Here is a 27,865-nt window from a genome sequence, read left to right on the forward strand (position 1 = left end):
CAAAGACAAGGGGAAGTCGGCTCCTTCTGACAAAGATGCTGATGCTGTCCTGATGCCCACTTGATATTTCATTTTCCTCACAGCTTTATTGGGGCTGGTTGCCTTCTTTGTAGACTTAAAAAGGCCTCTGCGTTCTTACCGTCAGACACTGACGCCGCCAGCTTAGAGGTTGGCTTTCTCGCTTGGAGGCTGGCTGGTGCTTTTCTGATGGGGCCGCTGTCTTGGAGGTCACTATGCATGGGTCATTCTGCTTTTCAGATCTCAGAAGCTCTGGTTACGCAGGGGAAAGCAGCCCTGCAGCGCGCCTCCAGATTCCTGAAAGAAAGCGCTACTGCCAGGAAGAAGCAGCAAGGTCAGTGTGCATGCGGATGAGCGGGATGGGAGGCCGCACGCTGACGGCATCCTCAGAGGATGCTTTTCCCAGAGCAGGTTGAAGTGGCTTGTGTCTTTCTGTCCTCAGTGTTGCAATCTCATCTCATCTGAGGGTCACATGATTCTGAGTCTTACTCTAGTGGCATCGCTTACTTGGCTGTGCGAGCGTCTCTGTGTTTATGCCTTCATTATGACCAAATTCCAGAGTTACCTGAGTGGGCACTGCCACCATTCTGCCTGGTGTGTGGAATCACAGCTGACAACGGGGTTCTTCTTTTTTTTCCCCCTCCAACTTGCGAGTTCCTTGAAGAAATGTTATATCTGATGTTGCCTTGGCACTTTTCATCTGGCTAGAACTACTGTAGGCCCTTATTGAAATGTTACTGGATTAAATCATAAATGATAAATCCTATTCCATAAACACCCATAAAGTTCAAGGGTCTCAGCACGCAGTTGCCTGGGACATGCCAGAGCTTCCAGTAAGCATGACATAAAACATCAAGAAGCTAATCTAAGGAAATAAGCAGGCGTGGGATTTTTCTTAATATGCAAGTATGAGTCTCACATTGGTGCAGGCGGTTTGTAAGGGCAGCACTGAAGCCTCCTGAACCTCCATGAACCAGAGGCTGGAGTTTCCCACAGCTGTCTGAGCTGAGTGCAGGGCCTGCCGTAGGTGTCTGAGCAAGGGTTTGGAGCAAGGCAGTTTTGTTTGTTTGTTTGTTTCTTGTGAATGAGACCACTCAGAACCTCCCTTGGCCTCCGAGTGTTAGATCCTCACGATTCTTGCTCACTAGCTTGGTCATCAACGCTGACGGGCTTTGGCTTGAGTTTGTTCAGGTAAAGGTCCTTCTAGGCCACTGCTGTGAACTTCTTGGCAATTAAAATTCCATATTTTAATCATCTGCTCAGAATGCTAAGTTCATATTATGAGCAAACTGTAAAAGTGTATATTACAGGAAGTTGAGACGAATCCAGATTCAGTAGGTGAAGGGAATAGAGTGACAGGTTGGGGACCACAAAGAGCCAGGCTCACCATTAGCATTTGACAACCTTGAGGAGAAAGGTGGCAAGTTTCAGTGTGGGTAGAAAATTACAGTCTGGTAGAAGAGACAGTTTAAACAGGTCTTTACCTCTGGGACACTTTATAAATTTAGGCATGAAATTTAAGGACAAGTACCAATGAGAAAGGCGATAGCAAAATAGACAAAAAAAGAAAAAATCAAACAACTAAAATCCATGCCCAGTGTCTCTAACGAACAGTGCCAAGAAGTGCTGGGAACACGCTTGACACTGAGGTGTCTGCAGGAAGCTATGTGTTCTGCAGATGGGGGAGGGGTGGGGGAGGGGTGAATGGTAACGCTGTCGCCGAGGAGGAGCTTTAGCAGCCTAACTGAAAAGGAACGCTTTCTTTCCCCTACACGTAGGTATTATGTTGAAGATGGATGAGTTGAAAAATTTGACCAGTCGATTTCAGGAGGGAATAGGTAACATCACAAGGCAGACCAACAGCTCCCTCTCACTGCTTAGAGAGAGTCCCGGAGGTAAGCAGAAAGGAGCCTCATAGCCTAATTGCCTTCTCACTGTGAAAGCATTTCAGGGGAGCCTGAAGAAGTCCCGCTTAATGTCTCATTAGGAACTCTGGCTCAAAAAACAACAACAACAACAACAACAACAACAAGACAAGATTGAAAAAGCTTCAGCATGTGAAGGGTGTGACTTAGAGTGAAGGGTGTGACTTAGAGTGAAGGGTGTGACTTAGAGTGAAGGGTGTGACTTAGAGTGAAGGGTGTGACTTAGAGTGAAGGGGTGTGACTTAGAGTGAAGGGTGTGACTTAGAGTGAAGGGTGTGACTTAGAGTGAAGGGGTGTGACTTAGAGTGAAGGGGTGTGACTTAGAGTGAAGGGGTGTGACTTAGAGTGAAGGGTGTGACTTAGAGTGAAGGGTGTGACTTAGAGTGAAGGGTGTGACTTAGAGTGAAGGGTGTGACTTAGAGTGAAGGATGTGACTTAGAGTGAAGGGGTGTGACTTAGTGTGAAGGGTGTGACTTAGAGTGAAGGGTGTGACTTAGAGTGAAGGGTGTGACTTAGAGTGAAGGGTGTGACTTAGAGTGAAGGGTGTGACTTAGAGTGAAGGGTGTGACTTAGAGTGAAGGGGTGTGACTTAGAGTGAAGGGGTGTGACTTAGAGTGAAGGGGTGTGACTTAGAGTGAAGGGTGTGACTTAGAGTGAAGGGTGTGACTTAGAGGGAAGGGTGTGACTTAGAGTGAAGGGGTGTGACTTAGAGTGAAGGGTGTGACTTAGAGTGAAGGGGTGTGACTTAGAGGGAAGGGTGTGACTTAGAGTGAAGGGTGTGACTTAGAGGGAAGGGTGTGACTTAGAGTGAAGGGTGTGACTTAGAGTGAAGGGGTGTGACTTAGAGTGAAGGGTGTGACTTAGCCACTTCCATCTTGATATGAGCTTAAGTTTCAGAAGCTTCTTACCTGGTTATAAAGTGACATGGAGATGAAGATGAGATGGGCTACAGATAGGCGCTAAGTAAAGAAGTTTGAGATGATTTCATGGGCACGGCTGCCAAGCCTAGAGACCTGAGGTTCACCTCTGGACCCACACAAAGGAAGGGGAAGCCTCCTTCCACAAGTTCTCCTCTGGCCTCCGTATGTGTGCCATAGTACATGAACACTATGTAAACAAACAAATGAATGAATGAAATGTAAAAGTACTTTCAGTTTATCACCCCCCAAAACATACTAAGCCACCTCTCTTGTATTCACTCTGTGTAATTGAAGTCATGTTACAGAGTTAAGTATCCAAATTATTCATTGGTTTTTTAAATGGGGTGGTAGAACACATGGTATGGAAATTTCCTTGACATGAAAAAGCAAGACGCCTTGGTTTGTATTCAACAAACGTGTTTCTATGTATAATGATACTTGTAGTTTTAGGCTTTTCTCGGTGTCTTCAGTAAAGTACATGCTTGTCCATGCCTTTATTCTAGGTGTGAGAGAGAAGGCGAGGAGAGCCAGAGAGCTGGCTGCAGCCGCCAATCAGAGTGCGGTCAGGACACTAGAGAACGTCCTTGCTTGGAGCCTGAGGGTCCTCAATACATCCGAGGACCTGTCCCGAGTGAACGCCACCGCACAGGAGACAAGTGACCTTCTGCATAACTCCACAGTGACCAGTATGTCGGTCCCCTCTTCCCTGTTCTGAAAGCCTGCAGCTTGCTGGCTGGGAGACAGCCCGGTGCACAGGATGCGGAAGGGACATGTCGGTTCACATCTGTGAAGGAGGAGAGGGTCCCCAGGGGATGCAGGCCGTCTGCGTTCTTCATCTACTTCAGGGTTTCCCCGCTCCGTTCTGTCTTATCCATCCTGCATCTTAATAATGAACACTTCCTTTTCTCTCCTTTCCTCTGGCCCATCGCTCGCCAACACTTGCCTCTTGTCTTGGTTAGCTCTGCTGGCTGGAAGGAAAATGAGAGACGTGGAAATGCAAGCCAACCTTTTATTTGATCGGCTGAAGCCTTTGAAAACACTGGAAGAAAACCTGAGCAGGAACCTGTCGGAGATCAAGCTGCTGATCAGCCGGGCCCGGAAACAGGCGGCTTCGGTGAGTTGGGTTGGTGACTCCTAATATGGCAGCTCTGGAAACTGGGGCTCCTGATCACAGACCATGGTGGAGTCAGTGGGCCTGGCACTCAGACACCCCAACTGCTCTACTACTCCTACAGAATCTCAGTAACCCCGTGTCCTCATGGCTCATCCAGGAAACTTAAACTCTTTTTCTTTGACTCCTGCTTGTGTTGAGCATGTTTCAAAGATTCTTAGGAAAGATCTCTCCTTTCTGGGAGTTTATAGCTATTGCTAGGCTACATAACTTACCCTTTATGCCATGAAGGCATTCAGCATAGTAGATACATCTGCTGCTGCTTCTTTATTTTACTAGTTTACTTTCAATGCTGGAGATACCCTCCAGAATGTGTTCTCAGAGTCCTTGTTCTTCAGGACTCTGAGAAGACAATGTGTGTACACACAGATGCTGAGAAGACAGTGTGTGTACACACAGATGCTAAGAGGATAGTGTGTGTGCACACAGATGCTGAGAAGGCAGTGTGTGTACACGCAGATGCTGAGAAGGCAGTGTGTGTGCACACAGATGCTGAGAAGGCAGTGTGTGTACACACAGATGCTGAGAGGATAGTGTGTGTGCACACAGATGCTGAGAAGGCAGTGTGTGTGCACACAGATGCTGAGAAGGCAGTGTGTGTACACGCAGATGCTGAGAAGGCAGTGTGTGTGCACGCAGATGCTGAGAAGGCAGTGTGTGTGCACACAGATGCTGAGAAGGCAGTGTGTGTACACGCAGATGCTGAGAAGGCAGTGTGTGTGCACGCAGATGCTGAGAAGGCAGTGTGTGTGCACACAGATGCTGAGAGGACAGTGTGTGTACACACAGATGCTGAGAGGACAGTGTGTGTACACACAGATGCTGAGAGGACAGTGTGTGTACACACAGAGGCTGAGAGGACAGTGTGTGTACACGCAGAGGCTGAGAGGACAGTGTGTGTACACGCAGAGGCTGAGAGGACAGTGTGTGTACACGCAGAGGCTGAGAGGACAGTGTGTGTACACGCAGAGGCTGAGAGGACAGTGTGTGTACACGCAGAGGCTGAGAGGACAGTGTGTGTACACGCAGAGGCTGAGAGGACAGTGTGTGTACACGCAGAGGCTTAGAGAATAATATATATATACATACATACATACATACGCTGGTGTCAGAAAACCATTCAGTAACTACCCATGGATCAATTCACTTATTTCCAGCATAGAGTAAGACTCCCAAGAGTGTGTACAGTTGCCACTATGTGGGGTCCTAGAGAATAAGAGTGTGACCCTAATCTTAGCTCAGTCTTTCTGAAGCTCTCTAGGTAAGGTAAAGGTACTCTAGGCTCGCCAAGATTCTCCCCTTATAGAAAAGGATGCAGGCTCACATCAGCTCTGGCTTCCCTCTGTTACATGGACAAGGAAACATAAACTAAAGTTATAGTTCTAAATACCATGGCCAGTGCAAATGTAGAAGAGGTGAAATTAATAGAAAATCTGCACACAGATAATTATAAAGCAGAGCCCTATGTAGTGAATAATAAGCCCTCTATAACTATTTACTGAGTGACATAATAAGTACATTCCCCCTGCCTGTATTTAACAAATGGTCATCAAATACTCCCCCATGGATCAGGTAGTGAGTTCATAGCAACACAGTCATAAAGCTCAGTGAGTGAGGCAGTTTTCTACATATACAATGGGCCTTCTGAGAAGTAAAAGGCTGGGGAGATTGCTCAGCTGTCAATGTGCTTGGTTCTTCTGGAATTAGGAACCCAGGACGCAGTAGGTCAGGTAGCTCATAACTGCCTGTAACCCTAGCCCCAGGGCCTCTCATGGCCCCTGGGAAATCTTGCAGTCTCTCTCTTCTCTCTTCCTTGCCCCTCCCCACCACACCCCTCACCCCCCCCCAAAAAAAAATTCAGTTGAGTAAATCTTAACACAAACCAAAACCAAAACCAAGAAAAGGTTAGCTCTTCAGAGACACCCATCCATAACCAGGCCGAGGCGAGGAGGATTGTAAGTGTCAATTCAAGGCCACCTGGTCAGCAGAGCCCGACACTGCCTGTAAATCAGCAAATAAAACATAGCCCAACTTAAGTGACTGTCCAGTACCCAAACAGTTTACCGAATAGAAGAATTTGCATCGTGGTCTGCTACCTCGCCCTATGAAACCCAAAGCTGTGTGAGCCATGCACAGCACAAGCAGGCGGGCATCTCTGACGTCGTGGAGAGCTACCCCATGTGTCCCTAAGTCAAGGGTGGCTTTCTTCTCCCGGTCAGATCAGAGTGGCTGTGTCTGCAGACAGAGACTGCGTCCGCGCCTACCAGCCTCGGGTCCCCTCTAGCAACTACAACACATTGACGCTGACTGTGAAGACGCAAGAGCCAGACAACCTCCTCTTCTACCTCGGCAGCAGCACCGGCGTAAGTGGGAGGCCGTGGGCGTGTGGGAATACGGGTGTTTCCTTGGTGGACACTCTGCCGATGACAACGTGAGCAAAGCCGCCCCCAAACCGCTGAATTCCCCTGCCAAGGATGACCTTGGCGACAACTGCAATGTCGAATGTCAAATGCAGAGGTAGAACATAAGCCGAGGAATCTGAGCTCAGTTCCCAGGCCACACACAAGCCTGGTCATCCTGTGTCCAGAGCCAGACAGCCCAGGGCATCTCTGGGGCTCCCTGACCAGCCTAGCCTAATTAAGTGAGCTATAGGTCAGTGAGGAGCCCGGTTCCAAAAGGTAGACAACACCCAAGGCTTTCTCCTGTCCTCCTCATGAACGTGTGCATACGAACTATGAACTGTGCACACATGTGAACTACTATGAACTGTGCACACATGTGAACTTAGGGGCACACACATACACACACACACACAAACACACACACACACACACACACACACACACACACACACACACACACACACACACACGGACATATACACAGTGAATGCCACAAGAAGGAAAGTGGCATTCCTAAGTAATGGCCCCAGCTGCCGTCTTCTTGGTTACATCATGCCTCTGTGGAACTCCGGTGACTGTCAGATAGCCAGGCATCAGCCAGGTTCTCCCTGCCAAGGCACTGCCTATGGCCCCAGAGAGCAAGCTCCCTAGCCATGACACCATTCCTTTGGCTGTCTTCAGAGGGGATGCAACCCCTGGGAAATGTCAGGGAGATGTGGAAAAGTGTATTTATTATCACAGATGTCTTCTGAGGAGACAGGAAGTGAAGCTAACTTGCTTTTGTGGTTCCTATCTTAGTATGCCTTCCACACCCATTGGTGCCTTCTGAAACAGAAACAAGACAGTACCTTGCCTAATCTTCCTGTGGCTTGGTGACAACCCCTTTGTGCATCCCCAGGAATTTCATGGATGCTTAGTGGATGATCAGTCTACAAGGGCAGTCATGTCGGGTCTGCCCTCTGCCTGAGGACTCGACACGCTCCGGTCCCAGGGTTGCCATGATTTATAGACAGAGTAGCGCTGAAGCATTGTGCTGGCTGTGTAAATAGAAAATATTTAACTCACCCCACCTTGTGTCCTGGCCCCCAGCCTGATTTTCTCGCAGTGGAGATGCGGCGGGGGAAAGTGGCCTTTCTCTGGGACCTGGGCTCGGGGTCCACACGGTTGGAATTCCCAGATGTCTCCATTAATGACAACAGATGGCACAACATCTACGTAACAAGGTAGCAGAGTGTGTGCTGCAGCATTGTTCTTATTTCAGTTGTACCTGATAATGTGTGGTAGCACCAAATAATAAACAGGATTTGAGTCATTAGGAAAGTTGGATTGTAAACAAATAATACCAATTTATATTAACTATAGGAATGAGGTGTTTGTTTTTTTTTTAATTACAGAACAGATAATCTTTGTTGCAAGAAGCAGGATCAAAAAATGTATAGCTTAGATTGCTTTTTAACGTTTATTTTTATTTTATAAGCATTTGCCTGCATATATGATTATGCACCATGAGTATGCAGTGCATTGGGTACCTATAGGTGGTTGAGAGCCACCGTGTGGGGGCTAGGAATAGAACCAGGTGCTTTGCAGGAGCAGGCAGCTACTCTTAGCCATGGAGCCATCTCTGCAAGCATCTAGATTATTTTAAAATGTTTTCAGAAAGTCCAGATCCAGGTTGACCAGCCTTGTAAAATGGGTCCTCCCATTGAAGAGGATTTTGTAAAAAGCAACAGAAAAAGAGAGGAGAGGAGGAGGAAAGAGGAAAGTGTATTTTTCTAAAATTAAAAAAACAAAGTCAGAGTCTTCCTATTAAAGTCCCTCCCTATAAGTAACTTTATTTAAGAATTCTTAGGCAGAACTTTTCTTTTCAGTAATATTGTGGAGTTTTATTGATGGTGCTTGAAATATTGGCAGTATATTAAAAATGGTTTCATAACAAAAGAAGTAATTTTTCTTCAGATGTGGTTTAGCTCAGTAATGATTTTAAATAAAGGGGGATGGGATGAAATGCCTGTTTCCCAAGAACGACTTAACATGATTTAGGGGAGTAAAGTAGAGGTTGAACGGGCAAGCGTGGAAGCAGGCGGAAGTTGCCTGGGTGAGCCCAGAGAGGCTGGTGCGGCTGTGTATGGAAGGCATGCTTATACATTGATGGCGTGATCTATGCAAAGTTCCTGTTGAAACTCTCTCTGACGCAGGTTTGGAAACGTGGGGTCCCTGAGCGTGAAGGAAACAAGTTCAGCTGAGAAACCACCGGTGAAGACAAGCAAATCTCCTGGGTCGGCGAATGTTCTGGACATAAACAACTCAACACTCATGTTTGTTGGAGGGCTTGGAGGCCAAATCAAGGTACTGTTCTCGGAGCACATCTGAACAGGTCCCCTGGCTGGTATGCTCAGTGATAAGCATGTCCTCTACAAATCAAAATTTCTGCCTTTATTAGTTTTCATTTCAGCAGTGGGTCAGCAGAGCTGGGCTGGTTTTTGCCAGGGTTAAAAGGTCATTTTCTGTCATGAAGATGAATACATGAGAAGTCAGTGGAGCTGTTTTTCATTTAGGCATCTTTTCCAGTGATGAAGTAGAAAGTTAAATAAATTTCGAGTAATTTCTGTAAAGTCCCTTTACCTCTCTTCTGATTATAGTGGTAATTATGCTAATTAGAGTTTAGCAAGAGTACACTGTGTTTGCTTCATGACTACAGCTATTTGGACTGGGTTCAGAGTCCTCAGTTGAGAAGAAGGTCTGCATCCCTCTAGTTACTGCCCCCTCCCCCACCCCGTTGTCTGGTCTGATGACTCAGCTATAGCAGGCTTTCCCCAGAAACCCCAGCAACTGAGCTGATCTTCAGGAGACTGTCCGGAGCTGGATCCGGTCACGGGTACCTGCAATCCCAGCATTCTCGAGGCTGAAACAAGAGATCTGAGCGTGTGGGGCCAGCTTGGGCTACACACATAACAAGACTCCTTTTCAGACTCCTTTCTTAAAGAACAGGAAACAATGCAAAGTGTTTATACTTGGAAGTAAATCCAGTTGTTGTAAGCTGGCCATTTCATTGTGTGTTCTCTTGGAGGTTGACTGGCTGGATTTGAAACTCCCAGGGCAGTTAGGGAACACACGCCCCTAAGCCATGGATGTGTGTCATGTGTTTGCTTGTGTCTCCCCATCAGAAGTCCCCTGCTGTGAAGGTCACTCACTTTAAGGGCTGCATGGGAGAGGCGTTCCTGAACGGCAAATCGATTGGCCTGTGGAATTACATCGAAAGAGAGGGGAAGTGCAATGGCTGCTTTGGAAGGTGATCCACCTGCATCTGACCTTTCTCTTAGCTCTGTACTCTAGACTCTCGTAAAAGGTTCTAAGTGGAACCGTGGTTACCTGGATGTAGGACCAGGTGGACTGACTACCTCAGACAACCTGCGATTTAATATATGTGTTTCACTGAACACTGAACCAACCAATCAGCTGGCCATTCTTGTTCTGTGCTGACCAATATATTGACCAGGTTTCAAACAATGCCAGCTTGGTGGGATATTAATACATGTTCCTTAAAAAGAAAAAAGGCAGCCAGGTGTGGTGGTACACACCTGTAATCCCAGCAGAGGGAGGTGGATCACTGTGAGTTCGAGGCCAGCCTGGTCTACAGAGCAAGTCCAGGACAGCCAAGGCTACTCAGAGGAACCTAGTCTTGAAAAACCAAAAAAGAATAGGGAAAAGAAAAGAAAAAAGTAACAGTAGAGAGGCCATTTTGATCTTAATGTTTGGAAAATGTCAGGTTAAAATATCAAATATAGGGGCTGGAGAGATGGCTCAGAGGTTAAGGGGACTGACTGCTCCTCCAGAGGTCCTGAGTTCAATTTCCAGCAACCTCACGGTGGCTCACAACCATCTGTAATGAGATCTGGTGCCCTCTTCTGGCCTGCAGGTGTACATGCAGCCAGAGTGCTGAATACATAATAAATAATCTTTTTAAAAAAATATTGAATATAGCTAGGTGTAGTGGTTAATGCCTTCAATCCCGGCATAATATAGAGGGAAGTAGATCTCCGAGTTCCTGCCCAGCCACCAGCTGGGCTACATAAGGCTTTGTTTACACACATACACACACACATACATGCACGCACACATGCACACACTCTTTTTCTTTGTTGTGATGTTCCCATAGCCTTGAATTCACTACCCGGTATCACTTGTTATTGTTAGGTTGTTAGTGCGGCCTGATATCCTTCACATTAATGGATATAGCTGGGTTTATACTGCCAAATGAAGTGTTGACTTCTTTAATATGACTTCTTATATGTTGCCAGATACTCTTACATAGCAGCGGCATTTTTCCACTTATAACCACCCTTCCATCCTTAGAGGGTGTTGGAAGACTGGCCTCTGACTCGATGTCTTAACTGGCAAGCAGCGTTGGTGTATTGAAAGTAGCTGCTGCCATAGCACACAGAGCACACACATGTGCCAGGGGACAGAGGACAGGCCACTGGGATTCCTGAAGGCTCCAGCGCTAACATAGGGGAGGCCCCTCTGAGAGCAAGGCCCACTCTCCCAGGCCCCAGGTTGGTCCTGCGTGTGCCAGGGCCTTTCCGAGTACTAGAGTCACTGATGGATGCAGGTGTTGGGCTTTCTTCCTAGTCAGGGGCCCAGGCAGTCTGTCTGCAGCCTAGGGTAGCGAACCTAGGCTGACTGTGGCGCACATAGGTCTCACCGTCCTAAAAGATAAGGCCGCAGGGGCTCCAGCAGAAGTTGGGGGGGGGCTGCCAGCATGGGAGAGCCCAGGAACATGCCATAGATCCCAGGGCCCTGGAGACTCACTTCAGTCTTCATTCCCTGGGAATTCATTCCTTCTCACACTGCCTCAACTGAGCAGGCTGTGGTGGGAGGGAAGAGGGGGGAAGAAACCAGAAACACCGACCATTCACGTGCTTGGGACGTGAGAACTCCTGGGCTCCGGGTAGGAAGGGACCACACACAGGGAGTCAGGACAGCCTGTGAAGCTTGTTCGAAGTGATCTTCAGATGAGGCCATCTCTTAGCCCTGAACAACCTAACCGGAGGCACTGCCCACTGTCACGGAGCACGTGCTTGTCGTGCACAGCCGCAGTTGCTAAGAACTTTGCACGTGTCAAGTTGTATGCATTGCATCAGAACACTCAGCCGTGTTCCCCTAGAGATGAAGGCTGCAGAGATTTGGGGGCTTTGGTAGTCGGTAGCTCAGGGATTTGGGGTTTGACACCTGGTAGTCTGGCTCTAGAGGCTGTGTTTGTCGTCAGACTAGAGGGCAGCAAGCTGAGTGACTCAGGACTAAGACAAGTACAGTGCTTGCTGTACAGGCACGGGGACCTGAGGCCAAATCACTGGAACCCATAAGAAATGGTGCACAAGGGTGCACATGTGTAATGCCATCACTCTTGCTGGGACAGAGGAGGCAGAGAAGGGGGGATTCCTGGAAGCCCCAGGGCCCAGTAATCTGGAGTATGAGAGAGACAGAGACAGAGACACAGAGAGGGAGGAGAGAGAGAGACAGACAGACAGACACAGAGAGAGACACAGAGACAGACAGGGACACAGAGAGGGAGGAAAGAGAGACACAGAGAGATAGCCAGAGACAGACACACAGAAAGAGACGAGAGAGATCCTCATGTGAGATGGAACAGTGAGGAGCCACATGCAAAGTTTTTCTCTGACATCTGCATATACACTATGGAACCTGTTCTCTTCCCCTCCCCTCCCTTCCCCTCCCCTCTGCCCTCCCCTCTGCCCTCCTGAGGCTGGAGTGATATTTCACGGCTTCTGCTTCGCAGCTCCCAAAGTGAAGACTCTTCGTTCCACTTCGATGGAAGCGGGTATGCGGTTGTGGAGAAGACGCTCCGGACTACCGTGACACAGATCATCATCCTCTTCAGCACCTTCTCCCCCAACGGCCTCCTCTTCTACCTGGCCTCCAATGCCACGGTGAGTCCCTCTGCAGCACAGGACCCCTGTGTCTGCACAGGACCCCTGTGTCTGCGCAGTCCCACTGCCTCGAAGTTACCCCCGCGTTTGTTGTGCAAGTGACTTTTCCTCACTGAGGAGAGGTGAAGAAACGTCCTCTCACTCCAGAAAGCATGCCCAGTGAGCAGAGCAGTGCTTCCAGCACGCCTTGCTTGGAGAAATGAGTCTGGTGTGTGTGTGTGGGGGGGGCGGTTTACTTAGAGGTGAGTGAATAAGGACTTAGCAAAAAGGAGAATGAGTCCCCAAGATGGCCGCAGGACTGAGATGTCTCGCCCCAGCGTGGGTCATGCTCCAAAACATCATGTATCCCTTTCAGTCAGTCCGGTCTTCTTAAGTTCTTCACCACCTAAGTCCACAAGAGCCGGGGGAGTCCATACAGTGGGCAGTAGAACACAGAAGCGAGTGCTTGGGTGCAGTCTCATGTGAGGCTCTCCACATTGTCCAAGGAAACACCAGCAACCTGATCTTGTCATGGTCTCATTTGGGTTGTCATATCTACTGTGAGCACCATGGCAACAGCCATGGTAAGGCTTGAGGACAGGGTTCTACAACCCTGTGCCATTAGGATTTGGCAGTATGATATATATATATATATATCATATATATTTATTTATTTATTTATCTTAGTTTCCATAAGCACACAGTGTGCCCTCAGTCAGCACAAGTGTTAATAGTCAAATGCTTGCTGTTAAATTCTATTCAAATAATGTCTTGGTTTTCGTGTGACCACAGTGGCCTTGTTTTTAAATTTACTTTTAGTATTATTTTGTGTGGATAAGTGGTTTCTATGTCTATATGTCTATGTGCCCACTAAGGCCGGAAGAGGTTTTGGATCCCCTGGTAGCAATGGTTGTGAGCCACCAGGTAGGTGCTAGGAAGTGAACACAGGTTGTCCGCGAGAGTAGCCGGTGTTCTCCACCACTAAGCCACCTTTCCATCCACCACGGTTGCCTCGCTTGTATCTCATCTACAGGAATGGTCCCTTTCATCTTGTATGCTGGTCATTTTCAGAAACAGCGCGCTTGTCAGTTTAAATAAAAATCACACAAAGATAGTCCACGTCTCCTGCTACAATGTGGATTTTGGTTAACAATGGCTAGCAGTTGGTTTAATTCTCAGCAGTAGTCTACAAGGCCAGTGGAGACATTTTTGCTTTCCTGTAACCAGCTATGGGGACAGGCTCAGTTTCCCTAGTTTGACCTTAAAAGGTTACATGCACCCCTAGCTTGAGTGGGGAAACTCTAGAGATAAGGACATCTCCGGTAGAGATCTCTTCTCTCCTTCACAGAGGGACTTTCTGTCCATCGAGCTGGTCCGCGGCAGGGTGAAAGTGATGGTGGACCTGGGCTCGGGACCCCTCACGCTCATGACAGACAGGCGGTACAACAATGGAACCTGGTACAAAATCGCCTTCCAGCGGAACCGGAAGCAGGGTAGGTGCACGGGGTGGACATGTTGGCTGCCTCTGCCTCGTCACACTCCATAGCTTCCTGGCTGCGGCTTAATGACGTTAGTGAGATCATCATCGCCCTCACGATTGGCCACCCGGCAGGACTCCATGCTTGAGTGATGGTCTCATTAAACGCCGGCTTTGTCTGTGGCATGAGAAGCAATGGGATCCACTTGTTGCTGGAAGAACGGCATAATTCTACTTGTCTCATTATTTCTGGCTAAATGCCAAGTTGGAAACGAGAATTGAATTCATCCCGTTTTCTTTTGCACACCGACTGTTGCCGTCCAGCAGTGTGTGCTGCCGATCTTGTCCTTCTAACGGTGCAGGGTAACGCCGGTCAGATTTGCAGGACTTAAAAAGAACATCGACACCCCCAAAGATGGAACTGTGTTGAGAGAGGATTCCATTCACACTAACCCTTCCACTTCCTGCTAGGGCTGCTAGCTGTCTTCGATGCCTATGACACGAGCGACAAGGAGACCAAGCAAGGAGAAACCCCAGGAGCCTCTTCTGACCTCAACCGGTTGGATAAGGACCTGATCTACGTGGGTGGATTACCTCACTCGAGTGCTGTTAGGTACGGCATGGGACTGTGGGCCGGCCGTGTGGGGTTTCCGGGCCTCTCCCACCAAGCGTGAGGCTGATTCTCCCGTCCTTGCCTCCAGGAGAGGCATCAGCAGCAGAAGCTACGTGGGCTGCATCAGGAACCTGGAGATATCCAGATCCACGTTTGACTTGCTACGGAATTCCTACGGAGTGAGAAAAGGCTGCGCACTGGAGGTGGGCAGCAAGCGTTGTCATGGGGGTCTGGATGCGTTTCCATGAACACCCAGCGGCTTGTCGTCTATATAGTAAAACTTCAAGCTCCCAGTCTCAGCAGGCCAGCCTCACTCTGCTCTTCCTTCTGCCACCAGCCCATCCGGAGCGTGAGTTTCCTAAGAGGTGGCTACGTGGAGGTGCCGCCCAAATCTCTGTCACCTGAGTCCTCCCTGCTTGTCACATTCGCCACCAAGAACAGCAGTGGCATCATCCTGGCCGCACTGGGCAAGGATGTGGAAAAGGCCAGCTGGTCTCAGGCACACTTGGTGAGTACCTGTGACCCACAGTGGGAGATGCCTTACAGAAACACACACACGGGGAATTTCCAGCTCACGGCATTCACCGTAGCTGTTTCCCAGCGCTTATGTACCAGTGCTTTTTAGTTAATGAGTAAAAGTTGTTACTACTGAATGTTCTGCTCGTGAACCTGTGATTTCTGGAGTCTCATATCACACTTCTAGAGGTGTGTAAGAGGCTGCCGCCCTCAGACTAAAGCAACTCGTGGCGGCAGAGCCCGGGTTTCCTCTGGGTGTGGTGCTTTCAGCAGAGTGAAAACACCCTTTTCTCACGTCTGTTTGGGCGGGGGATTTGTTGTTGCTATAAATGTGAAGGGAGGAGATGTGGCCTGTGATGGGCATGGGAGTCTAGCAGCAGGACAAAGCAAGGGGGGCATTTTCCAGCATTTGATCCCCTACAAGAGGGTGTCAGGTATGTGATCACATACCCGAAGGAAATGTTGGTGAGCACAGGTGCAGGTCACATAATGCTGTGCTGTGCTGCTTAAGACATGGCTGTGCAGTTATCATCCTACACGCTGCAGCTGGGTGCTGCTTTGTGGGCAAAGAGAGGTCCAGAGAACACGATTAAGCTGCCCGTGGCCACCCAGCTGCTACATGTTAAAACAGAGGCTGGGATGCCAGTCTGCGGGCCCTGGATACCGTGTGGGCCACTTAACCCGAGCTAGCCTTTGACTGGAAATGGTTTTGTGTGCTCCATTCATCCACTTTTCACTTGAGGTAAAATTCTTACAAAATTGCCTGCCTTACAGTGAGCTGTTTTCTCAGTGCCAGTGCATCGAGTGTAAAGATGTCTCCTCCTTTACCTAGCTGCAAATGTTTCCATCACCCAAATCAACACCCTGTGCCCCAAAAGCAACAACCACGCCTCATCCTCCCGTCCTGACTTCTGGCTGCCAGCTCTGTTCTGTCTCTACAATGGGCTGCTTACTATAGATAGCTTGCGCTGTCCAGGCATATGCAGTGTTGTTGTTTACAGCTGTCACTTAGCACGCTTTGGGGTTTCATCCACATCCAGCTACATTTTTTATTTGTGCTATCCCTTTCTATTCCCCTGTATTTCTATTCTGGGGCTCACAGGAACTCCTGAGAGCCATGACCCTGTATATAGGATGTCGGTTTGGGTCTTTGCCTTCCTCCCTTCTGGGCGTGGACCTTCAGATGGGATTTCTAGTGAGAGCGCGATTCTGTGTTTTAACTTTGGGGGAAGCTGTTAAGCTCTTTCCCTCCACCAATTGCGATAGGGTTCCGCAGGAGTCTTCTAAGGCAGTGGGAAGGAATGGGGCAGCTGCTGCTAGCAAGGGCGTTGGGAGCCCCTTTCCTTCTACTCCGGGGCTGGCTTCACGGTTTCTTGTACTTCCTTTCAATGTTGCCAGGAAGTCTTAAGAACTTTAGATGTCTTAAGACCCTTCCAGCTCTTAATGCCATTTTCAGGTATGTTAGATGTAATCCATAGGGAAAGGCAAAAATCAAATTAGGTGGTCACGTGCACCATCTTGAAATTTCTTCAGTGAAAACTAGTCTAGTGCATGACGTAGCAGTAAAATTGGAGGCATGGGGACTTTGAGGAAATAGGAATCTGTGACCGGAACAGTGATGGCGTGATGCAGAGCATAAATTACATGACACAGCTCAGAAAGCAGTACATCAAATCCAAAGCGCTGTCATGGATGGCGACGTCCACATGCTCCCTTGCCTGCCTTGCATTAGCATGTCTGTGTTATCTGTACAAGGTGAGAATGTTACAGACCATTCAGTAATGTCTTCCGTTTTGGAAAATGCACCTTCCCCAGCCCTTCTTTGCCATCATGCTGATTGGAGGTCACATTGAAGTGCATGTCAATGCCGGGGATGGGACCAGCCTGAGGAAGGCCCTCCTGCACGCCCCCACCGGCTCCTACAGCGACGGGCAAGAGCACTCCATCTCCCTGCTCAGGAATCGGAGGTATCTTAGCTCTCGGGTCTTGTATAAGGGTGGGGGGGAGGAAGATGGCGGGGAGGGGGGAGGGGGAGGGGTGCCGCTGAGGTGAGCATGAGAGAGCTCCTCAGTAGGAGCCTCGCCACATATGTGGCGAGATTAAATGTCCGGAGTGGTTGGCATGATGTCATCAGCGATCATAGGAGTGGTTGGCACGATGTCATCAGCGATCATAGGAGTGGTTGGCACGATGTCATCAGCGATCATAGGAGTGGTTGGCATGATGTCATCAGCGATCATAGTTCTGTTTCAGAATAACTCTAGGAATTTGCCAGAATTCTGCCATAGGGTCAGCTCTCTTCCAGTTTGTAGTGTTTGTGAAATTTTCGTACCTGAGAACTTTAACTTTGACCTTGACTTAATCTCACTCTGAGCTGTTTACAAATACTAGATGAATTTGGTGGGGAACAGGAGGCTGGTTTTGGTGGGCGGTGTTTTGCCAACACTCAGCACCGTCATGTCAGCATTCCCTGTCTTTCCCTCGGCAACTGAAGACCTCGCGCTGGGGTACACTGGGTGTCTTCACAGTGGGAAAAGGGGTGTTGCAGTACACACAGTTAGTTCACTCAAACTTGGCCGTGTGTCTGTTCGTAGATTTTCATTCTTTCACGTTAAATGTTGAAGCTTTTCGGTTTTGGGATTCACATACAATGTCATGCCAAAATTTATCTCTAGGAAAGTGTATTATCCAAAAAAACCTTGCTGTTACTACCTGTGAAAATGGAGCCATGTGTTGCGCTTTAACGCTTGCTTTCCCCTGTGGCCTACTAGAGTGATCACCGTACAGCTGGACGAGACCAGTCCTGTAGAAGTGAAGCTGGGTCCTCTGTCAGAAGCAAGGACCATCAACACCTCCAACCTGTACATCGGGGGGCTTCCCGAGGACAAGGGGACGCCAATGCTCAGGATGAGGACATCTTTCCATGGATGTATTAAAAACATGATCTTCGATGCTGAGTAAGTGTAACTGGCTCTCACGTCCTTGCCTTCTGGGTTTGCTGTTGGAGAGAGGTCCTGAGCTCCGCAAGTTCTTCTGTAACCAGTGAACCTCCTTGGTCTGTCATGACGGCCTCTTCCAATGGATCTTACAGGGCTAACATGGTGGACAGATCTGGCCAGCAAATTTTATTAAGAGAAAACCCACCACTGGCTCCCTGTGTGTGCCTAGTATGGAGCATTAAACTGGGATTTAACACATCCTGGGCAGTCATCGCTCTACCACTGAGGGACATCCCTTTTCTCAAGTGTACCAGCTAGATTGCTAACAGCTACATCTTATCAATGGCTTTCCCTGTGACAGTTGCTATTTATTGCAAGTCTCCATTCTCTGTGAAGGAGAGAATTATGTGCATAAATGGCTGCTCATTACTCCTCTCCCAAGCTCTAGTCACATTGGGATGGTGGGAAAAATGTCTGAACCACAGGCCTGCATCTGCCTACAGGAAGTCACAACAGACTCAGTAGGAGGAGACCCTGACCCCATACTTGCCAGACTGCTGGCCCACTTGTAACCTTGGTCACAGTGTCCTTCTCTGAGAAGGCAGCTCCTGGGAGGCCCTGAACAGAACAAGAATTAGGCTATAGCAGACTGCAGTGCAACAGGGGAGTGTCACTCACTTACCTGTAGGTTTATACAGTCACTGATTGTTCATCCAATCCTTCACTGATAGGCAACACCACGCCCCTGAAAGCCATGACTCCATAGTCGGGTATAGCTTTGGGAGGTGCCAGTGGGATCCAGGTTGGCATAAGACACCTTGCTAGAGCTTCTAAAAAGAGAGGCCGATGACGAGCAGAGTTCAGAACAAGGACCCAGTGCTGTTAAACGGAAGCTATTGTGCAGCGATGTGGGGACCAGTATTAAACGGAAGCTGCTATGTTGGACCCAAAGCCCTGTTGGCCTGAGACCCTGGTCTGCAGGAGGTGACAGCTCAGAGTCCACTCTGAGCTCAGGAATGTCTGGGATTCCAGTATGGTTCGGGGTTAGAGTGGATTCTTATTTTAATTGGGACCAAACAGAAAAAGGGCGTGTCCATATGACTCTGGTAACTGTGATGGATGGTTGCTGTGGTCACCCTAGGAGAGACATGAACCAATGGTTTAAAGTGGGCTTTAACTACTCAGTAACCAGGCTGGTGTGTGACCATTTTGTTTTGATGCTTTCTTGTTGTCTGTAGACTTTTGGACTTCACGCATGCAATCAGCTCTGAACAGGTAGAGCTGGACACTTGCTGGCTGGCAGAAGAGCCTGTGCGGGACCTGCACGGGGAACTCAGGGAGCTCCCCCCAGACCCCCCAACTCTACCAGAGCCTGCAAACACAACCTCCGTCATTGGCATCAGCCAGGTCTGCTCAGGAAGGAAGTCAAATGTCGGGGAAGTAGGAAATAGGACCCTGAGAAAGCTGAACCTATAGCCAGGGCAGCGAGAGGGCGGGTGGAGGGAAGGGGCGGGGGGAGAGGGTGAAGGGGAGGGGGAGAGAGAGACAGAGAGATCAAGCAGAACTGAGTCCCAAGGAGGCCACTGAAGCTGGGAGGGAGGACAAGGTGCCCCCATTGTGCCCTCTCCCCGCTCCCCAACTTCTCCAGCTAGACTTCCCAATGGTAGATTATCTGGAAACTGGGAAGCGACCTTCAGGATTGCCCTTCCTGTGCTAAACAGCCCACAGGGATAAGGCAGAAGGGCTTGTCTGTGGGGGACTCAGGGTCCACACAGATGTTCTGCTCAGATGCTCGACACCCCAAGTGGTTGGCATACGATGAGAGTTTCCCTAATGCCTCCTCGATACTTTAGATTCGGATGGGGACACACGGCAGTACGCACTTCCTGTGAGCCACTGTGCTCTTCTCAGCGTCTAAGGACAGGAGTTTGATTCATTAAGCAAACATCCAGCCGTGACTCTTACTTTCCCCCTTTTGATTTCTCTCCCCCTTTACACTTTAATAATTTAGGAGATGGCATGTGGTTATTCCAAAGCAGGGCCCAGGAGTGCAGGGCAGTTTTGCTAGTTGTGTGTGTCCACCTTAAGCCAGAAGAGTGGATCTGGGACTCACTGGCCTCAGGATCCCGTGGGACACTGTGGTGGCAACCAGCATTGCCGAGGCCCTGCCCTGTGCTCCTGGCTTCTGGCCAGGGTCTCAGTGCCCTTCAAGCCCTGTTCCTCCCTCCTCACCCTGCACCTGGTATGTGAATTTAAGGACCTGTGGGACCTGAGGGCACTGTTGTCACCCAATGGCGTCCCACCTGTGACTCTCTTTTGGCCACAGGCATCCTTGGGCTATGCCCATGATCTCTTAGGCCCAAGGAAGGATCATGGGGGACTCCTGTATTAAGCTGAAGGAAAAGGAACTTGAGTAATGGGGAAAGAAGGAAGGAAACTCAGATTGCTCTCAGGCTGAGGGGCGCATCGTTTAAAACAGAGACCCAGAGGACTCAGACCACAGCGGTAGCAGCTCCTGTTCTGGCATAGTGGCTTCTGTGATATTTCCTTCACTGAAGAACATGTTGGTGTCAATGGGGTCCTGGCTACAGTAGCTGAGGGTCCCTATGCACCTCTTACAGGAACTGTGTGTGGTGGACACGGCTCCAGGGTATATTGCAGGCGCTCACCAGTTTGGCCTCTCGCAAAACAGCCACTTAGTGCTGCCTTTTAATCAGTCCGATGTCCGAAAGAGGTAAGCATTTTCCCGACGTCCCGCTGAGATTTTCATCGCCAGATGATAAGGAAAGTGTGGCGTTGTCTTCTGAAACATGCAAATGTGCCCATACCAGACCAGGTCAGCGCCCACGTGGACACAGGCAAGGATCCCATCTGTTAGCGCTAATCAGGTCCCTCATGATAGCATACGCCGAGTGTGCTAAAACAAGCGAAGGCTTTCCTGCTGGCCTGTGTGAGAGTGGTGCTAGATTTGGTCATTCAGAGCTCAGCTAAAATGTCATCTTCCCAGAGCTGTCCACTCTACTTGGTACAGCTACCAGTGGGCCTCCCTGTGACACAGCACAATGCCGACACGCTTCTAGCCTTGGTTTCATGGTTTCAGGGAATCTCTCTCATTTACTGTCACAGAGTGTCAGACAGTGGCGATCTCGGCCAAATGGTTCCCGTCAGACAGTGATCTCTGCCATGAACAGGAGCGCAAGGGAATGAACACTTCCTTCCTTTTGAGAAGCTAATGACACATGCTGAAGCAGCGATGTGTTCTCTCTTGGAGGCTGCTTTAGGTACTAGAAGCCGACCTCCCCGGGTCCCTTGTACTGAGCTCCCGTTCTCCCCCAGGCTCCATGTTCAGCTGAGCATCCGGACGTTTGCGTCCAGCGGCCTCATATACTACATGGCGCATCAGAACCAGATGGACTACGCCACACTCTGGCTGCATGAAGGCCGCCCGCACTTCATGTTTGACCTTGGCAAGGGCCGAACCAAAGTCTCTCACCCCACACTGCTCAGTGATGGCAGGTGGCACACGGTGAGTTCTCGGGAGGCCGTGTCACCTGCCCCAAACACTCTTTCTCTCCACCTCTGGTCCCCATTCCATTTTCTTGAAGGGGAGCTGTGCATTTTGATTTCCCCCCAAATGATTGTAAGCATCTTGACAGACCTTTCCTGCTTCCTGAGTTCCCCCAGACACTTGGTCAGGGCTGCACACCTGGTAGACACTCAACAGCTGCAGACAGAATTAATCAAAGGTCTCAAAAAACTGTCCTTGACTTGGCCGGAAGCCAATAAAACCCATGCATGGCCTGAAAGAACCAAGCTGCTCATCGTGGCATCTGCTGATAACCAGGCCTCTGGAACCAGGCTGTAGAATCTCCCCATTATCTGCCGGCCACACCCTATTCTCAGCCACAGCTATGCCACAGGCAGAGCTATCATATGGGGGTGCAGGGGGTTTCGTCGGGGCTGTCACAGATCTGAGGAACACATGCCATAACCACACCTGATAAAAGTTTTCTCAAGCGGTTTGCAAATTCCAGACGTCCTCACCTTGTGCAGGTCAAGACGGAGTACATTAAAAGAAAGGGCTTCATGATCATTGACGGCCAGGAGTCCCCCAGCGTGACCGTGGTGGGCAATGCTACGACGCTGGATGTGGAAGGGAAGCTGTACCTCGGAGGCCTTCCTGTCCACTACAGGGCCAGGAACATTGGGAGCGTAAGCAGCGGGCCTTTGAGCGGGACCCATGCCACCTTGCTGTGGTTCTAGTTTTGTGGGAGGCCATCTTTCTCTATTGCTCTTGTTGGGCTCAGCAGATAGTGTGCGGGCCTGTGGCAGGGCTCCTCCATCATTTCCCACCTCACAGTTAATGAACATTTGTTCCCCTTGTCTGGAGCCGCTCAGTCCCAATGTCATTCGGGAAAAGTCCAGCAAATGTGTATGGGTACCAGTGAGAGAAGCATTCTGGATTCAAGCGGCATTTTAGTAAAAGGATAGACAACACCTCCAGTGCATTAACACCACAGCCCTGGGGTGCGAGAGCCAAGGGAGACCTTCATGTGAGCAGTTGCCACAGTTAAGCTTTAAAACCGAGAGCGTGTCACAATGTGTTGTCGAGTGAGGTTTAATGAAGTACGGGGCAAATATGTCCTTTCTCGTCATCATCTCCAGCCACTCCCCTGTCTTCGCTCGCTTGGTTTAGGTCACCCAGAGCCTCCCTGCTTGCATTGGGGAAGTGACGGTTAATAGCAAACGGCTGGATAAAGACAGAGCCACATCCGCCTTTGCTGTGGACAGGTGCTACGCAGTGGCCCAGGAAGGAACTTTCTTTGAAGGCAGTGGATATGCAGCTCTTGGTAAGTGCTGTTAGCAGCCCGGAGGGAACCCCTTGGGTTCAGTGTGCACTGTGAGATGCTGTGGGGTCCAGGAAGGAACTCTGATAGGATAAGACCCTGCTGGAGAGGCTGCCTAAGGCTGTGAAAATTATTTTCATAAAACTGTGTTTGTTTTTTTTTCTTAGTTTCTCTCTTAACCAAGCTATCACACAAATAACTGAGACTCTGTTATATTATTTTCCAACAAGCTTCACAGCACAAGAACTGAGCAATTGTTAATCTATTTTTAACCTAAACTGATTTGGCTTCCTCCCAGTGTACATCCCAGAGATACTCGCACTTTATAGTTTTTCTTGCTCCAGCTCCCCTCCTGATGCCACCTGGACCTCTCCCTTGCCTAAATCCATGGCTGAATCCTCTGTTTCCTCCTCTAGCTCCTCCCCTGGCTGGCAGGAAGGCCAGCCCCCCATTCTCTCCCCTGCTCAGTAATTGGCTATAAGCTTCTTTATTGGCATACCAGGGGACAATTGGGGAGCAGTGTTTACACAGCATTGAGACAGGAGATGCTCAGAACAAAGATTATGGCCAGATATGGGTGGGTGGGGGGGGAGAGTAAAGAACTCAGCATTTGAATTGCACAATAACCTTATGCCTACACAAGGCCATGCTTATTCATCCAGTCCTCTGGGCTGTGCCTAACTGTTCATGCAAAGCCTGTGCCAGAGTCTTGTATTCCATAGGTGACTAGAGTTTACAAGTTTATGTGGGGCATATTCCCTGTCCAAGTTAATAAAGGCCTTCGAAACTAAAAAAGCAGGTGTGTGGCGTCTGTAATTCCAATGCTCAGAAGGCTGAGACAGGAGGATCATCGGTTGCATGCCAACCTGAATCATAATAGTGAGAGCACATCTTTTAAAAAAAAAAAAAGGATTAAGACCATGAGATACTTAGGACAGCCAACACCGGGGACCGGGCAGGGAGCACTGATCCAACTAGGACACTTAATCTGTCGTCCATTCAGCCCGGGGCAAGGGAACAGCTGCCTTCTAGTGCCAATATCCAGCCTTTTGTCACTTGAATTAAAAAACTATCATTCACTCCCCACGTTGGAGGCTGAGGCAACTGCAAGTGATGCTACCCTGGATACATACAAATCAAGAAGCTAACGGGAAAGACCAGCTAACTGGGTGCATCCTGGGCCCAAGGGACTGAGCAGCTCCTTCAAAGGCAGTGTTTCTAGCTGGGCTTTGTTACACACACCTGTAATCTCAGGCGAGGCACAGGCAGAAGGATTGGGAATGTGGTCCCAGCCTGACTACATAGCAAGACTCCCTGCATAAAGCAACAACAAAACACAAGGTTTCTTTTCACACAGGAAGGTGAGAGCTGAGGCCTGGAGGACGGTTGGGGTGGGAGTGCAGCTGGATCCAGGTTTTGAGCTTGGCCAGTGCCTTGTGTGCTTAGATAGCCCGCCAGGCCCTGCCAGCCTGTGTTCTCACCATGACAGTCCCATCCTGTGTTTTTCAGTCAAGGAAGGCTACAAAGTTCGACTGGATTTAAACATCACCCTTGAGTTCCGGACTTCCTCTATGAATGGCGTCCTCCTGGGCATCAGCAGTGCCAAAGTGGATGCCATCGGCCTAGAGATTGTGGATGGCAAGGTAGGTGTTCTGCCTCCATTCCCTACCCACCCACAGAGGCAGAGCAGGAGCGAAATGCGGAAGTGCTTAGATTCAAGCCTATCATCCACTTCATTAACGGAGACAAAAGAAATTCCCATTGCTATCTTAAAATCGGATAGTCCTAGAAAGCGACTTGCAGGCTAACTTCCTTTCATATATTTGAACTGGCATTGCAGCTATAACGCTGAGGCATTTCTGCCTCAATTTTACCAGGAGTAACATGTCCATGCAATGCCCAGTCTCTTCTAATAATTCTTATTCACTTGCAAACAGAGTCACACAGAAATGCAGCGAAATGGACACACACGTCCCTCCCCAGGCACCCAACCCCAGGCTTCCCATAGTAATGTCAGTACAGGCCCACACTGAGTCCCCACGGCACACCCTCACAACCCACATAACATCTTAGGATGGACCAGCTGTGCATCTGCCTGTGTGAATAGCTTGTGATGTACAGGTGGAACCATCAAGATCCATGGCAACTATGGCATTACAACTAGACCCCTCACAGAGTGCTACTTTGTAACCACAGCAACCCTCACCCTTGGCAGTCACGGATCTGTCTCCATCTCTCAATTGTTATTTTACAAGAGTTACATACTAAGTTCATGCAGTAAGTGTGATTCCCTGAGGGTCAGCCACGTTGTGTATAGCAACAGTTATTACAGAGCATTACTTTGTGGGTTGAGTTTATTTTACTTTCCTGAAGGTCTACCTGGGTTGTATATAGCAACAGTTATTTCTTATTACAGACTGTTACTTTGTGGTTTTGTTTTGTTTTGTTTGCTTTTTTCAAGACAGGGTTTCTCTGTGTAGCCTTGGCTGTCCTGGACTCACTTTGTTGACCAGGCTGGCCTCGAACTCAGAGATCCACCTGCCTCTCCCTCCTGAGGGCTGGGATTAAAGGTGTGTGCCACCATGCCCATTTTCACTTTTCTTTTTTGAGTAAAAAAATACAATTTTTCCTATACCTTTGGTGATCTTGCATCTCAGCCTCTCATGTCCCCCCCATGCTGGGAGCAGGAGGAGCGACACCTTTCACAGCGCATCTGTCTTGTTTGTTGTGTAACCACCTCCTCCCTTGTTTTTCCTGCTCATTCTCCCTTCCCTCCCCTTTGGAGCTGTGTGTGCACAGGCAGGAAGCACAAGGACAGGAATCTGCTCCCTCACACATGGTACAGTGTGAGGCTATACATAGGGCTCCTGCACTTGGTCCTCACGCGGCCTCCATACCTTTGGCTGTCATCAGTGGCCTGAAGTCTCAGTGTTGCCACTGAGTGCTGACTCCTCCCAGCCCATGTGCATTTCAACTCTTGGGGGCTAGTCTTCCCAGGTGCATTTGCCAATGCTGCTTCTTCAGCTGGAGTTACCACCCATCCCACTGCCTTGTACATGAGAGAACGGGGCACATATATCTGGCCATTCTTAGGCCACAGAAGCCATGGGTATTGGAGTCTTAGGCTGCCTGCTACTGCTGTGTGAGATGCTGAAGTTTTCCTTTTGGAAGGCAAGGAACGTGGTGTATCTCAAATTCACAGCTAAAGCCCCACCCACTAGCATCTCTCAGGATGAGGTCCTACTTGTACTTTAAAGCAGTAATTCAGATCTCATGAGATGGCTTACTGGGCCTACATGCCTGACCTAAGGACCTCAGCTCAACTGCTAGGACCCACAGGGTAGAAGGAAAAACACCGATTCCAGCAAGTTTTTCTTTGGCTTGTGCATGCTCGTGCGTGGGCACATGCGCACGATGGATAAATGTAGATAGGAGGTAACTCAGTTAAAATGGGGCCACTTATGTAGGCTCTGAGCGCTGCTCTGGACTCTTCCAGATGCCTCTGGCGGTGCTGTCAGAGGGTAATTTTCTACCTTCATTCTTTCTTTCTCATGGTCACTGTTCCTGTTTCCAGAATCCTGTGAGGCTCTCCACTCTGAGCACAACTCATGAGTGTACTCTGTGCCCTGTGAGGTCTTGGCCTCCTGGCTAAGGTCAGGGCAGAAAGACAGCGATCTCAGCTACAGCAAACCTCACCCTGGTGTTTTCCCTGTTCAGGTCTTGTTTCACGTCAACAACGGCGCTGGCAGGATAACCGCCACATACGAGCCCAAAGCCTCCGGAACTCTCTGTGACGGGAAATGGCACACACTCCGAGCCCACAAGAGCAAGCACCGCATCGCCCTGACTGTGGACGGGAATGCTGTGAGGGCAGAGAGTCCTCACACTCACTCCACCTCGGCAGACACTAATGATCCCATCTATGTGGGCGGCTATCCTGGTGGGTGTGACTCCTGTGCTGGTTATGTACATGGGGAGGCTCAGTCCAGGGGAGGTGTGAGCTCACGGGAATATGGGACCGGGACTGAAAGATAGGTAGCGACAAGCCTCGCCATCTTAGAAAGCTGTTTAAATACTGTAGCTGAACTTCCTTGGGGTAATTTAGCATGTCCCCTTCACATACCAGTTTTCTCACTGAGGACTTGGGCTCAGTTGCCAGGTAAGCTGGGCGGGGTGGGGGTCCTACCTTTGCCCTATATGATCTAAGTCACAGGGAAAGACCAAATTTGCATTGGATTATGCATTTAAGATGTCCCAAGATGAAATTGCTGTAGATTCTCAGCGCCTGTTGCATGACTTTTCAAGTCACAACTGTGCCTTTAAGCTACTACCCACTCAGAGTTACCAGGAACCCTGCCACCCACTAAAGCCACATGTGTGGGAGACATTTCTGATTCCATGGAGGGTCCACTTGAGATTGTTTTTGTCTCTAGTGCACAACTTACCCTATCTCAACAAAACTAAGCAAGACTCGCCTCTTGTTTTCTGAACAGCCAATGTGAAACAGAACTGCCTGAGCAGCCGGACGCCATTCCGGGGTTGTCTGAGGAAACTCAAGCTGAGCAGGGGCCCACAGGCGCAGTCCTTGGACTTGAGCAAGGCCTTTGACCTACGCGGAGTCTCCCCGCACTCCTGCCCTGGGCCTGAGCCCTGAGCCCTGAGCCGCTGCCAGAACCCTCGCTTGGAATCATCGCTAAAGTATTGAAGAGAGACAGGTTGTGAAGCCAAGTGTTTTCCGTTCAGATCTCATTTCCAACTCAGGTTATGTTTCCAGAGAGGAAAAAAAAAATAATGCTGTATTTATGTTGAACTAAAGCCACATGTACAACAGATACCTCTATTAAATAGCCTAAAATGTCTGTTGAATTCATGGTCTCCTTTTTCAAGTGTTTCAGATGGAGCTTTGTGGACATGGACTTGACAGTGTTGCTTGGTTTGTGTTTTGAACATTAAAAACAAAACAAAACAAAACAAAAAAACACCAGGCATGGTAGCACATGCCTTTAATCCCAGCAATCGGGAGGCAGAGGCAGGCAGATCACTGTGAGTTCAAGGCCAGCCTGGTCTACAAAGGGAGTCCACAACAGCCAAGATAACATAGAGAAACCCC

General features: G+C 49.2%; 1 protein-coding gene across 1 annotated transcript in view; it reads left to right on the forward strand.

The window, feature by feature from the left end:
- Window positions 1–27,614, forward strand: part of LAMA1 (laminin subunit alpha 1) — a 123,524-nt gene extending 95,910 nt beyond the window's left edge. Inside the window, exons 41-63 of the mRNA XM_084778117.1 lie at window positions 259–352; window positions 1,797–1,913; window positions 3,367–3,549; window positions 3,823–3,977; window positions 6,254–6,397; window positions 7,526–7,659; window positions 8,632–8,782; window positions 9,601–9,725; window positions 12,234–12,384; window positions 13,712–13,856; window positions 14,312–14,453; window positions 14,542–14,656; window positions 14,791–14,961; window positions 16,785–16,936; window positions 17,741–17,926; window positions 19,147–19,315; window positions 20,530–20,642; window positions 21,245–21,434; window positions 21,962–22,120; window positions 22,605–22,758; window positions 24,265–24,398; window positions 26,473–26,695; window positions 27,249–27,614. Coding sequence (XP_084634243.1) covers window positions 259–352; window positions 1,797–1,913; window positions 3,367–3,549; window positions 3,823–3,977; window positions 6,254–6,397; window positions 7,526–7,659; window positions 8,632–8,782; window positions 9,601–9,725; window positions 12,234–12,384; window positions 13,712–13,856; window positions 14,312–14,453; window positions 14,542–14,656; window positions 14,791–14,961; window positions 16,785–16,936; window positions 17,741–17,926; window positions 19,147–19,315; window positions 20,530–20,642; window positions 21,245–21,434; window positions 21,962–22,120; window positions 22,605–22,758; window positions 24,265–24,398; window positions 26,473–26,695; window positions 27,249–27,409 — 3,468 coding nt within the window. The 3' untranslated portion in view covers window positions 27,410–27,614. The remainder of the gene's footprint in view (window positions 1–258; window positions 353–1,796; window positions 1,914–3,366; window positions 3,550–3,822; window positions 3,978–6,253; window positions 6,398–7,525; window positions 7,660–8,631; window positions 8,783–9,600; window positions 9,726–12,233; window positions 12,385–13,711; window positions 13,857–14,311; window positions 14,454–14,541; window positions 14,657–14,790; window positions 14,962–16,784; window positions 16,937–17,740; window positions 17,927–19,146; window positions 19,316–20,529; window positions 20,643–21,244; window positions 21,435–21,961; window positions 22,121–22,604; window positions 22,759–24,264; window positions 24,399–26,472; window positions 26,696–27,248) is intronic.
- Window positions 27,615–27,865: the final 251 nt, after the last annotated feature.

Source organism: Acomys minous (assembly GCF_964271855.1).
Source record: "Acomys minous genome assembly, chromosome: 4".
In the NCBI taxonomy this organism is placed as follows: Eukaryota; Metazoa; Chordata; class Mammalia; order Rodentia; family Muridae; genus Acomys; species Acomys minous.